Source organism: Tasmannia lanceolata, unplaced genomic scaffold (assembly GCF_043159265.1).
Source record: "Tasmannia lanceolata isolate RefF3 unplaced genomic scaffold, GAP_Taslan_0.1 ptg000003l, whole genome shotgun sequence".
Lineage (NCBI taxonomy): Eukaryota > Viridiplantae > Streptophyta > Magnoliopsida > Canellales > Winteraceae > Tasmannia > Tasmannia lanceolata.
This window is the reverse complement of record NW_027518680.1, coordinates 11,433,085-11,447,011: the sequence shown is the minus strand read 5'-3', so window position 1 is coordinate 11,447,011 and position 13,927 is coordinate 11,433,085. Positions and strand designations below refer to the sequence as shown.

General features: G+C 36.9%; 1 protein-coding gene across 1 annotated transcript; it reads left to right on the top strand.

The window, feature by feature from the left end:
- Positions 1-641: 641 nt before the first annotated feature.
- LOC143851051 (ras-related protein RIC1) lies at positions 642-13,390 on the top strand. Its single transcript, XM_077360375.1, has 8 exons — positions 642-877; positions 7,482-7,554; positions 11,313-11,360; positions 11,457-11,504; positions 11,625-11,696; positions 11,787-11,942; positions 12,501-12,604; positions 13,027-13,390. Exons 1-8 carry the CDS (start codon positions 864-866, stop codon positions 13,121-13,123), a joined length of 612 nt encoding a protein of 203 aa, XP_077216490.1. The 5' UTR covers positions 642-863; the 3' UTR covers positions 13,124-13,390.
- The last annotated feature ends 537 nt before the right edge of the window (positions 13,391-13,927 follow it).

Here is a 13,927-nt window from a genome sequence, read left to right as displayed (position 1 = left end):
GTTAGTTAATCTACACAGCAAATATTGGTCTTATGATAAGATTCTAAAAACCTACATAGCCATTTTATATTGGCTTGTCTAATTCTCTTCCAACGGTTAAGATTGTCCGATCAATGATTATTTGGATCCCACACTTCATCCACCTTGGACGCTGTAGAATAGATCATGTCAATCATAACACTAAGAATTTTGGGTTGGGTTAGGGTCGAGGCCTTGGCAGCCCGATCCGACCCGATCTCATACCTCTAATTTTATCATGATTTTCTCAGTGTTATGTTGTCTTGTATTTTCTGTTTGGCCCCACATGAAACCGAGCCCAACCCGACTAAACTCGACCCGATTTAGCTTGATGGGTTGGGTTATGGTTGAGAAATTTAGAGGCGGATTGGGTTAGGGTTGACAATCCTCAACCCGAGGTTCGGGTTGGATTGGGTTGGGTTAGGGTTGAGGGAATGCTATCTCGGGTTGTTGGCATCAAACCCGAACCAACCCCATCCGAGTTGCCCCTAGAACGGTGGGCAACTTTAACGTTTTATTTGACGGAAAATCACGTTGAAAGGGGGGCGAATGCGTACTTCACTGGGCTGAAAATATCATGGCCCTTTTAATTATTATTATTATATTTTGCTGACAGTGAAAATTCCTAATGTTTTGGTGACGAAGCATTCAATGACCGAAACCCTCGTTTCTCTATAAATTCGCTTCAACTCCTCTCTATCATTTCCTCTCATTTCGAAGGAGATATTTTTATTTTCTTCATCAATATTTTATTTAGGTCTCGTTTTTCCTTTTCACGAAAAGGATAGTTAGGGTTTCGATTTATCGAAGATCCTCTTCTGAGCTTTCTCAAAGCAATTTACGCTATGAATCCCGAATAGTGAGTTTCTTTGCTTTGATTTCCCTCATTTTTCTGAATTTTTGATGTATTATTCATTGCTAGGGTTTGTTCTTGCATGGATTTTGTTGCTATTGCTTTATTTATTGATTTTGTGTGTAATTCAGTACCGTCTGATGCGGATCTGTTTTTAGGATCTGGATCTTGTGAATTGATTGTATGGTGTGGTTTTCTTTTTATCTCGTTGTTGTGTGAATCCCTATGTTTATTTTTTTAAAATTTTGTAGGGTTTTAAGGAGGAGAAATAATTGGTTCGATATGCAAGTTTATGAGAATTTTTTTTTTTTTTGAAATGGACAAGTTTATGAGAATTTTGTTAGCTTTTATTTGCTTTTGTTAGGTCATTTAAAGATTTTGATGGTTGAATTTGTTTATTTATTTGGGTTTATTTGTTGAGTTGTGTGTCATTTTCTTCTGAACGGGTTGGTTTAAAATTTCGTTACTCAGAATGTTGTACGTTGAAAAATCGATAGAAAAATCATTTATTTACCCCACAATTTTGTAAAGACAGTGTTAGAAACTGTTCTCGCAGAGGCCGGTTGAAATGATATTTTTAAGGGCCGGGCTGCATTTTGTTAGGGATGCAATCTTAATGGGTTTATTTGTGGCACTACCCTGCTTGAAGTTTAGACGTTGACATTTCAAGTGGTGGCAGAATCTGTAAACTTGGGTATTTCATGTAAATATTTACATCAAATGTCATATGCTTGTCAATGTTTCTGTTGTATTTGATTGGTGATTTTTATTTTACCTTTTAGAATAATTTTGATCAATTTTTGCTCAAAACAAGAACCCTCTATATTTTGAAGCAGCAGCATTCATTTTTTGGAATCTCATTCTTTCAGTTAATCCATGTAATTGAGCGGGAAACACTTTCCACGGGCTAATGAATTGCATGGGAATTTCCAGTGTTTAGATTCACTTTGATCTGATTATGCCCTCATTCTTATGGAGTTAGGCATTTTATTGGGGTTTTTTTTTTTTGAATGGTAGCAAATTTCATTCATAAGAGAATGACCAGGGAGGTCATCCCCAAAAATACAAGAGAAGAGCATACAAAAACAGGAAGCAATAGAAAATATAATCAAAGCCATCCATCATGGCCTTTTCTGTTTTATTGGGTTGATGCCAGCATGGATAATTGGACAACTAGTTGCACATTTGAGTAGTGGGAGTGACATCTAGATTCCTTGTTAGAAGGATATAAGTACAGCAATTAGTGATATAGTTGGTGCCTGGTGACTCCAGTTGCTTATTGAATTCGAAATTTGAACTCAGCTGCATGTTCCTTTTTTCTATATATTTATCTCCACTATCTTCGATTGTTGTGAATAAGAAGAAAAATTATGGAGATTTGTAGTTCCTGGATAGATGCTAAGCGATGGTGAATACATTCAATAATCACTACATATTTATATTTTAGTTTTCCAAAAATTTCTTCCATTTTTCTAATATTTTTATTCTCTTTTTTAGTCATTCATATAAAATATTCCATGTGTACATTGAATTGCATAGTTCTTTTTTTTTAACATTTATTAAAAAGAGAAGATGATCAGCAAAGGGGCATTGATTGCCCCATTAGCATTTGTAACACATGAAAAATGACCTTCAACATATCTACAATGACCCAAATTTCTCCAAGTGCATAGGGTCATCTCCAGGGTCGAGATTACAATAGTGAGCCCGTAAAATAGTCTCCTTTGACCCAAAGCATACCACCCAACTTGCTAAAGAAGATGCTAAGACCCGTCAACAATGCCCTCACTTTGGACTCGTTCGAGTCCTTCACACCAAGAGAATTCGGAAGACGCCTATATCTTGCTTTTATGATTCCTAAACATGTTGCCCACCCTCTCTAGGCCTGGGCAAAGTCTTTGTCACCATTTTATTTGCAGGAATTATTCGATTCACCTTAGTCGATTCATCGAATTCTCAGACATGCACGGCAACGCATGTCACTAGCTGTTTGTTATTAAACCATTATGAGTTTTTTTTTTTCTTATGTGATGGTTTTTTTATTGTGTATCTGTGCTTATTCTAGCACCTCATGTAGGTTTGCATGTAATTCATGTAAATTTTTATACATAATATGTACACCATATTTCACGTACAATGTGTATAAATATAATTTTGTAACACATACTAGTATAAGCATACTTCTAATATGCTTGCAATTTTTGTTTCGATATGCATTTCAGTTTCGGTGGAGATGGAAAAAGAAACTTTTTGATAATTTCGTGTCGGTGTGTGTGGAAATTTAGAACTATGGTTTTGGGTAACCTATTTTGTAGAAGTGAGAAAATTGTTTGACAAATTGACTACTCAATGTGTTAATTATTAAAAATGTCTCACACTTAGAGAAAAGAGAAAATAGTAGTTTATAAGTTTGATATATGGGATTAAAGAGAGGAAAGAGAGTGTTTGGAGGTGGTAAGTGAGTTTTTAAAATCTTAAACCCACATCTAAATCCAAGTAAAACTCAAAATTATGCAATTTCACTTATTATTTTTCGCCAATCATGAACTCTGAGTTTATTTAGAAAATTTTGAGATGGTGATTTTATTGACTGATTGGGTCTATTCTCCACAGTTAAAAAACTTGGAAGTCGAGCCCTAGTCATGTAACCTCAAACTTAGTATTGATAGGTGTCCTGAATTTAAACTCAATAAAGTTTAAAAAGATTTTGTTTTGTCTAATACTTGATTTAGTCTTTTGATTACCCTACCAAGCATTTATTGGTTTTAGATAACCGTAGTTGTCTCCTTGAGTAAATGAGTCTCTTTGGATTCAAGTTCTCTGGTAGACTTTCTGCAGTCCCCAGTCGAGTTTTTGAACCTCAGTTGTCTCCACTGTCGAAACGTGTGATTCAAAACTGGTACACTTTGAGTACTTTCTTTGTTTGAATTGTATTCATGCAGAGTCTTGAATCAGTATTATGTGACTAAGTCCTAATTGTATTTGAATCACGGTCATTTTCTTTTTGAAATTATAACATTATTAATGACCACTAAAAGAAAATTTGCAGCATTACATCGAACGGCAACAGCTTTCCCAACATGTAAATTTTCCCTAGCCACTTCTTCATTGCTAGCCTATCAGAAATTTCATTTCCGCTTCTAGAAATATGTCTACATCCCTCTACCACACCGCATGTTTTAAGTTTTATCTCGTTAGAGATCTGACCATGCCTCCACGAACCATCCTTGTCACTGTTTATCCATGAGATTCGTTTGATGAATCCCCTTCGGTCAACAATCTTCACTGTTGCTTAGAGCTAAAGAGGCATATACCTGTTAAGAGTTCTCTTCTGCCTCATTTGAGTCCGCCTCGGGGAGGATAAAATAATTTCACTTTCTCATCTCCTAGGACACCCCCTACCCCCAGCTGGACCGGGTTTACCGAGAGAACAACCATCAAAGTTCAGTTCGGCAATGTTTTGGGAGGAGGTTTCCATCTAGCTCCAACCTCTTCTTCTTTTAACATCTTCCAATTATTGCTTTCTTCCAATGCATAAGAATGATCCCAATGGATTTACATTTTGCCTCTTTTCTACTTAAGACCCAGCTGGCAAGCAGCACTTTGATCTTAATAGCGATTAATTCGGCTGATCTTGTCTTGTTATTCAAGGTTCTATCATCCTTTCATTCCATATGCCCCACCAAACTGCCAGTGGCGTCATATTCTAAATGATGTGCCCATGGTAATTAAATGTTTGCAATGCCAGTTCTCGTGTACTTTTTGACTGATTTTGGATTTGATCAAATGATGTGAAACATTCTAAATGTTTGCAATGCCAGTTCTCCTATACTTGTTTGACTGATTTTGGATGTGAATCTGTGACCAACTGAGATCAAACCATTCAAAAGCCTCGGTCCATAGCTTTCTTGATTTAAGTGGTCTTGGCTATTCCTCCTCTTTAGACGTGATACTTTGTTCTCTGGGTAGAATTTCCTTCTCTTGAGCCTGTCCGAAGTATCTATCCTTTTGCTGCTGTCCAACTAACTGCCTAAATCTTGGTTGGAATTGGAGCATACCATATCCTCTTTTACTGGAAGGAAGACTTGGTACTAGGCTTTGAATTATAAGTGCCTTGATGAATGACCTGGCCGTAAATTCTCAAGTTGAATTGGGTGTCCATGCTCTTTTACCCTTGTGTTCTTGCGATACGTAGAAATTTTCCAAGATATATAGAAGGTTAATTAAACTATAAAATCCAAGTTTCTTAAGTTCCTATACAGAACCCAATTTGAACTCTCACACTTCCCCGTCTCCTAAGTCCTAACCTATATCTAATCCCCAATTTGAACTATTCACTTGACATATAGATTTCCAAGCTCCTGATCCTGTACTTCTACCTATCTTTTTAAGCTCCCACTCTCTCGATCATCTCCCTTACTTACCCCGCCGCGACTTTTCTCCAAAGAACTTTTGTCTCCTCTCTGGACCTCCAACGCAACTCTCCAAGTAGTGCTTTATTCATATTGATTAAATTTTGCATCCCCAACCATCCATCATTCTTTTCTTTACACACTCCTCCCACCTGGCTGTATGCTTTAGTCCCTTCCCTTCTTTATTTCCTTCCGTTAGAAAGTTCCTTTGAATCTTTTCTATTTCCTTTCTACACACAACATCTTAAATAAAGACATAATAAATCAGAAGATTTGAGAGTATTACCGCAATGGGAATGATTCACATGCCCCTCCCCCCCCGCCCCCCCTCCTCTCCTCTCTCCAACATGCTAGTTTTTTCTCCATTCTTTCTATAATAAGGGAAACCCCATCCATCCTCTTTCAAACACACTGGGGTGCCAAACTGCAATGGAGGGGCCCGAATAGGACATTGAAAAGCTCCCAACATTGCATCCAAATTCTCGCACCAACTGTTCCATTCTCCTCTGTTCAACTTTGCAACCCGCCATCACACTCTTACTCAGCAACTTTTAGGCCTGATGTTGCTTCAATCCACCTCAAGACAATCTTTAGCTTTCGTACTTGCTCAGGTGATGCCACTAAAAAATGACTGTCATCTGCAACTGCAAATTGAAGATGAGTAGATGACTAATAGATCCAACGTTTTTTTATCGAGGCCCCTTCAATCATAATTCTTACCCTTGCCCTCCACCAAAGAAATCATTCTACCTCACTGCTCTAGTTTCAGGAGTCTATGTAGACACACTTACTCAGTGGTGCTTTAGTTCAGCTTCAGCCCCTTAGCATAACGCATATTGTTCTTTTTTTGAGTTTTTTATTCTTATTTTATTTAACCTTGGAGGTCTTTAGGTCGTCGTTCGTTGACTTGTTATGAATACATCCCAGTAGGTTCTTAATTGTCCGCTGGACTTTTCCATGTTTATATGGATTTTAAAAAAAACAATATTTCCTTGTTCATATGGTTGCACTCAACATAAGTTTGGATATCCTCCATCAGTTAATGGTTTTTTTTTTTCTGAGTGGCTCCAGCAGTTCCCAGTTATTCAACTGAAAATGGAATTTCTGCGCATACAACTGAAAGCTCTCCATTTTGGTTCCATATTCCTATCCATACTGTTTTTCAGAAGCATGTAGTAATATTGGAATAGAATATTTCTTGACTGATCGATTATTGGAATGAAATATTACCCAATCTCTTGATTGCTTTATATTGATCTCTCAAATCATCGTCATTTTTTTGTGAATGGTAATACTTATATAAAAAGGGGGAGAACCCCATTAATTAAAAGGTCAGATAAACAGAGGGAAAAAAAACAAAAGGAGAAAGAGAGGAAAGAAAGAAAAAACAACAAAAGCATTTGGAAGGAAAATGGTTGTAGATATCCAACCCCATTCTTTCAACTCCCGAACTAGTGCAGGAGTCCGCCTCACTATTAGCTGATCGAAGAGCTTGCAATGATCCTCAATCTTGTCCTTAATCCCCTCAATAGCATTTGTAAACCGCCAAGTGTAAGTCATGCCATCTTGAGCCCAATGAATCACTGTTTTAATCCTCCTCAACAATCAACAAATCAAGACTGGTCTGACTGACATGCCTGATCCCACTATGCAGTGCCAGCTTGTTGCAGTATCTGCTGAATGTTCAGAAGAACAGTGTCCATGAATTGAAAATATTTCTGTTAGAATTATCTGTGCCCAAGGATTTTGATATGATCCAAATCCAATGATCTTAATGTTCTTGAGTTTTTTCTCGTGAGGAGTGTTTTCACTTTCAATGTCCCAACGTCACTGCAACTTGGAGTATCCTTTCTGCAATTCTTTGAGTTTTTATATAGCTCGAAATGGAATTTGATGTCAAAATTGCACTCCACTGCAGACTTGTTTTCTGGCATGGTGCTGAAATAGAACTTTTGTATGTTAAGATTGTGCGTTTTAAAGCTTTAGCATGTTTCCAGTCAAAACTTTTCCATTAAAATTTAATAATAAAATAAAAGACCAGTATACCAGAAAGATTGGCAATGATTTTTCATAATTTTTTGTAAGTATTTGTGTTGCTTTTTTTTTTTTTTACATGCATTAAAATGTGTGTCCAATCTTTTTATTCTAGGAGCTCAAGCCTTATGGATGAGAAGTTCTGATGAATTGTTGTCTTGCAGTGACTATCTTTTCAAGCTTTTGCTTATTGGAGATTCTGGTGTTGGCAAGTCATGCCTTCTGTTGAGATTTGCGGTAAGATTCATGTTCACATATTTTCTTCCCTTTAAGATGTTGAATGGCTGCTTGCCTATTTTTGTGGTTTTTGTTTTTCTTGAATCATGATGTTCAATGTATAATGGAAACATGCGAGTTTGGATTTGGAAGCTTCAATGAAAATGAAACAAGTTAAAATCTCAACTCAGAAAACTTCTTAACTGGTTTCAGTCCCAAAAGGGGGGGACACAGGTTATTTGTATACAGAAACTAATAAGTTTCTGTAGAAGATACAAATAACCTGTGTCTCCCTTTTGGGACTAAAACCATTGTGACCTTTACGGCATTTAAAAAAAAACATGTGGTGTGACCCCTACTCATAAGAGCACACCCAATGCATTGGAAGCGCGAAAAGAGGCTCAATTTACAAAGGCGGTTTGACTTCCTTGCCTTCGTCCTTCGGACTTATGACATGACGAGCACTATTGGCCCTTAGTGGTCCCTTGGCGCATTAAGGTTTGTATAGATAGGAACATATGATAAGAAGAAATGATTGGGTTCATTTCTCCAAGTAGCCACTCATTGTTGCCTTGTTTGAGGCATTCCATTCAAAGTATTTGGTGGCAAAATCTCTCTCAACCCGTGACCTGGTGGTCACGGGATTGAGTCACGGAAACAGCCTCTCTGCAAAGGGGTAAGGCTGCGCGTTCATCTAGCCCTCCCCAGACCCCGCAATGGCGGGAGCCTCATACACTAGGCCGCCCTACAGAAACTTAGAGTAATGTTTCTGAAATAAACTAAAAGAACAGGACCCAGCATTGCTGCGACTGCATCAAGGGGTCGGGAACACCGTTGAAAAATTGGATGTACAAGTGTGGCACTTGCATCAGTTTGGAAGGCGAGGTGTATGTGCGTCGAAGTTTTTGAAGTTTTTTCTCAAAAAATATGCTAATAAATGAAAACAGCATGTATAAAAAATAAAAAAGATATGTTATCAGTATGTTATAAATGTAAATGATTTGTTATATTTATTCTAATGGTAGTACCTCACTACTTGTTGCGGCAACATGATTGAACAAGGGACATGCATTCATTATTAGTTTCTAACATGCAGGAATAATTCATCTGTGTTCTTTTTTTTTAATGGCTACATTATAATATATCCAATTCAAAGCTATAAATTAAAAGCTAGAATTTATTTGGTATTTATTCTTCAGCGCTAATGTGGTTGACCACAAATGGGGGATCATACATATTTATATAGGTTTCAAACTACTCGGACTCGCTTTTAATTTAGTTGTGTTACAACTTAGGGAGTAGAAAAAATGAAAGGACGCACTAAAAATGATGAGAGATGATAAGCTATGATTTTTGTTTTAGCTCAACGCCAACAGGACACAATACCGATACTCATACTCAGATAATTCATAGATACTTATTCAAAATAACCATAATATTTGAAACATATGTCACTCTCTTCAAATTAACTATATTGCTTTTTACTTGTGTCACATATTTGCAATTATAATTTTGAGCATGTGAGTTTTATCGATGCTTTTGTAAATTTACTAGTAGTTCCATCTTCCAACTTAAACCTAGTAGAGTTTTATGGTATATTATTTATACATATCTTGCGTCCTATCTCATGGTGTGGGACAACTGTATCTGTATATGTGTCCTCGGATTTGGTAAATGTCGTTTCGTATCTCCATTCTCATGCCCATATATGTATCTGTATCCATATTCATATCTAGGTTTCATAAGTGATAAGTGAGAATCTTACACTTTTACTCCTTTTTTCCACCAAGCTTATACATTTATGCTTTTTTATGATTATATCAAATTGGTCATGCTTTTATATCGTTGTTTGTAAATGTATTGAGGATTCTCTCAATATTATTGTGGTCGAATCTTGCTTTTGAAGTAGATTTGATGCATGATGGAGGTTGCTTCTAAATTGCATTAAAAGTTTTAGCTTCAGTATTGGGGCTCACCATCGGTTTTCATAATCTCATACGAACAGGGCCTTACTGGTGCAGCATAAATAGAGCAATAATCACATAATGAAAATTTCTTTCCTTGGTGGTCATCCTTCTCTAATTTTTGGTTTGAAGGACCTATGAATTTGACTTGCATTAACTCCATTCTGGTTAGAAAAAAATCGACTCTAGTGAAATGTTAACCCTACCAGATTGCCTTCCAGTTCTTGAGAAATTCTTGTTCATGTAGTTTCTTCTTGTTTGTTATAACTTATAATGTTCATCTATTCAGACTTGCAATAAAACTAGGAATTATTCTCATCATCTTCTAGTACACATTGTAATATAGATCTTGAATCCCTTCTAGTAATTCTTCATTCCCTTGTCCATATTTGACAACAACAAGTTTGATAAAGTCAAACTCCTTTTCTTCGTCATGGAGGCTTCATCCTCAATTTTGTCATTTTGAGTTGGGTGTTTTTTTTTTGGAATGGTTTTGAGTTAGGTTCCTTAAACTCCTCTACGCTAATTTCCACCAAATAAAACCCCATTTTCACCTCGTAATTGGTCTTGGGCATGAGTTCTACCTTGTGATTGGGTTGGGGCTTGAGTTCCACCTTGGAAACCTTTCCATTGATTACTGGAGTTCTCTAAAGGATTGTCGGCCTTCGTCTATGTTGCGCTATAAAATCCTTGTCGCAAGTGTTGAATCTCATGCATAACTCGATGCATTTGTCTTGTCAAAGTATCTATTTGTCTTGTCAGAATAGTAGCAATTTCAAAATATTGATTCATATTCCATCTGCCTCCAACAAAATTTCCATGACCACGATTCCTTGCAGCCTAAACAACTGTTTCATACTGATTTCCACCAAACTGAAACCTGTTTTTACCACCCAATTGGGTTGGAGCTTGAGTTCGACCTCTGGCATCTTTTGATTGATTAATGTAATTCTTTAAAGGATTCTCGACCTCTTTTAGTATGGCCCTAGTGAATCCTTTGTCGTAAGAGTTGAATCCCATGCATAACGATCTGCCAATGTCCTCAAGTATCTACTTGTCTTGTCAGGACATTAATAGTTTTAAAGCATCGGCTTCCACCAAAATTTTCATGGCAACTCCTTGCTGCCACGTTATCAGATACCAATCCTTAGATCAAACTTGCTCCTATTCTAATTATTGTGCAGCATAAATGTAAGAATAAATAAAAAAACTAATGAAATCCTTCTTTGATGCCTTCTCCAAAATCTGATTTGAAGGACCTATGAATTTGCACTACAGCAAATATTTCCTCTGTGCTAGGGGCTGGAGGCTTGACGGCTTCACGAGTTCAGAGTGTTTAATTAATTTCTGTGCACTCATTGCGACTGGTCAGATTGGGTTTGCAGACTATGGTTTCTATTCATTACTTGGTATCGCGTTCTCTGTGTCATGTAATTGTACTTGACTTATCCAAAGGAACATGTGAATATGATATTACGAATTACGATAAGCATAGCAACGTTTAGTCTGCCTTCTTTCTGTAGACAGTTGATTGTCCCTAATGCAATATATCCTAGTAGTGTAGGATTGGCCCTAGAGTAGTCAATCTATTATTATTGGAAGCGCCTCTTCGTCACGCATGAGACTCAATACAGATTTGTTTTTTAATGGCTAATGCATATAGATTTTGTGCAGTTTTTTCCCCTTTTCCAACCAACCTTTGCCAAATCTTTTTTGAATATGATCAAGATTTTTCAGTCTTGCATGAGGTCTTTTTTTTGCTTCAAATAATTATTTCAAATCTCTGACTGTTGGTTTTGTTGTTTTCTTGTACAGGACGATTCTTATTTGGAAAGTTACATAAGTACCATCGGTGTTGATTTTGTAAGTATAATATTTTGTTCTACATTTTCCAAAGTACCACTTCTTTCATATTGTAGTGAATGGCTGCCAACTTGCTTTATTATTTTTTGTCTCTAGAAAATTCGTACTGTTGAGCAGGATGGAAAGACCATTAAACTCCAAATTGTAAGTATTTTTGTTTGTTTCCATTATCAAAATATAAACATTTTGTATTCCTGACAGTCGATTGCCATTGATATTTACCAATCAAAAAATAGACAGTCAATTGCTATTTCTTGTTGTTAGTGGGATACGGCCGGACAGGAACGTTTCCGGACAATTACAAGCAGTTACTACCGTGGCGCACACGGCATTATTGTAAGTGGTGCCTATTCTCCTTTTGGTATACCCACGCACCTCATATTGATGTGAAAAGTATCACAACTCATTTTTGGTCTTGTTTTTCAGATCGTTTATGATGTGACTGACCAAGAAAGCTTCAACAATGTCAAGCAATGGCTCAATGAGATAGACCGCTATGCAAGTGAGAATGTGAACAAGCTTTTAGTTGGAAACAAATGCGACATGACTGATAAGAAAGTTGTTTCTACTGAAACTGCTAAGGTAATTTTGCGGCTGACTCTGCTTTTTTATTTATTTAGTTCTTTTAGGGTGCGTTCTTTAACATTCTTTTAGTGTGATTTTCCATTTTTTTAGCCTAAAAAAATGAGAATTGTATTCTTTATCAATTTCAACAACTCGTCTAAGAATTCATCCTATTTTTTCGGCATTATTTTATGGAGCAAAAGTTTCTCGCTTCAGGGAATTAGGCACTATCGCACGATCTTTCCCTCTCTACACTTTCAACTTTTTAGCGTGAAATGTGTCCACTCTCCAACTTTTTAGCATGGAACCACATTTTCCACGTCATCTACTGTTCAAAATCGATAATTTTAGAGATAAGTTCAAAAAACACAAATCTGATTCCAGAGAACTCTAGAGGATAAAGATTAATTCTAATTTTTAGAACGAAAATCTCCAGAATGGTTGAAGAACGCACCCTTATCTTGCACTCGCATGTAGCTGCATCATCCAGATATATTAAGATTATAGAATTCACCTTAGTACTAATTTTAGACTGACGCAATTTGTTTTCATGATTTACCTTTGTCATATCCAAAGGCATTTGCAGATGAGATTGGGATCCCTTTCTTGGAAACAAGTGCCAAGGATGCTACCAATGTGGAGCAGGCATTCATGACCATGGCTGCTGAGATAAAGAACAGGTGAGCTCTCCCCATTGATGCTTTCGACTTGGTAGTGAGCTTTATGATTTTGAATGATCATATTGTTTAAGTGATATGCAATGGGTTTGAATCAAATGGTGTTGAATATTTTAACCTAAGGCCCTGTTTGAATTGCAAGAAAAACATTTCTGATGGAAAAATATTTTTTTACAAAATGTTTATCTTTTCATGATTTGGAGGAAAATTATGTGTGATTATTGTTAATTTAAAGGGGTATTATTATAAATTATAGGTCCCAACAAGTAAAAATTGAATAGAGTTGCTTTACGCAATTATTTTTAGTGTATAAATAAAGTAGGAAGGGCAATCTTTCCAAAAGTTTTTCTGGGACCTATAAAATCTTTCTATATTATCAATTTTAGCGCCATGACCAGATCACCTTGTTTTTTTTATTGTTGTAGGATGGTGAGTCAGCCAGCCATGAATGCCAGCAGACCAGCAACTGTGCAAATGCGGGGCCAGCCGGTTAATCAGAAGACCACCTGTTGTTCCACTTGAATCAAGCCTTTTCCTCAATCTCAGATTTGGGGACTCGCTTCCGATCGAGACGAATCTCAATCCGTGGTGACCAACAGTATGGGGCATGGTTGCAGTCCACCTTAGTAAACAACCTTTATGTGTATAGCAAGACGTGTGGTGCATGGTATGTAATTGTGAACAAAGAACACCTTTAAATTGGATTCAAAATGTCTGTGACTTGTGACTAGAACGGAATGGAACTGTAATTCGTTTCACAAATGTTAGTAATTGCTCTCTGTTTTCAAATTCGCATAGTTCTTATTGATCTTATTTTGTTTCCACATTGCCCTACCCTCAATTATATCGTTATTTTGCTCAGTTGCACCTACTAGATTACAGTCAATTTCTAGTTAAAAGGCTTTACTTCCTCAACTGACATCCACACCCTTTGGTGTCAAATCCAAATCCATAGATTTTTGCCATTCTCTTCAAGAAAAGTTACAAGCAGACCCACTGTGGTTTCATTTTGTTATAAGTAGACCCCCTCCGTTGACAGTCCTTCAGTTTAACCTGACGGAAAGTCCTAAACTAACCATGGTTGATATTTTTGGGACAAAAATACCCTCGTCTCTCACTTTGGAGCAAAGATTGGAGGGAGAGAAAACAGAGAAGAGGGTTTTATGAGTTTGGTCCAAGCTGTTTGGTGGCCATTAATGGCGGTTTTCAGAAAGGGTCAAGAGGCTATGGGAGATAGAGAATGGGTTCGAGTTATGGATAGAGGCGAATGGCGATTTTGGGGGTTTGTGTTAGGGTATGTAAAAGGTGGGTTTTTTAGCTTGAAGG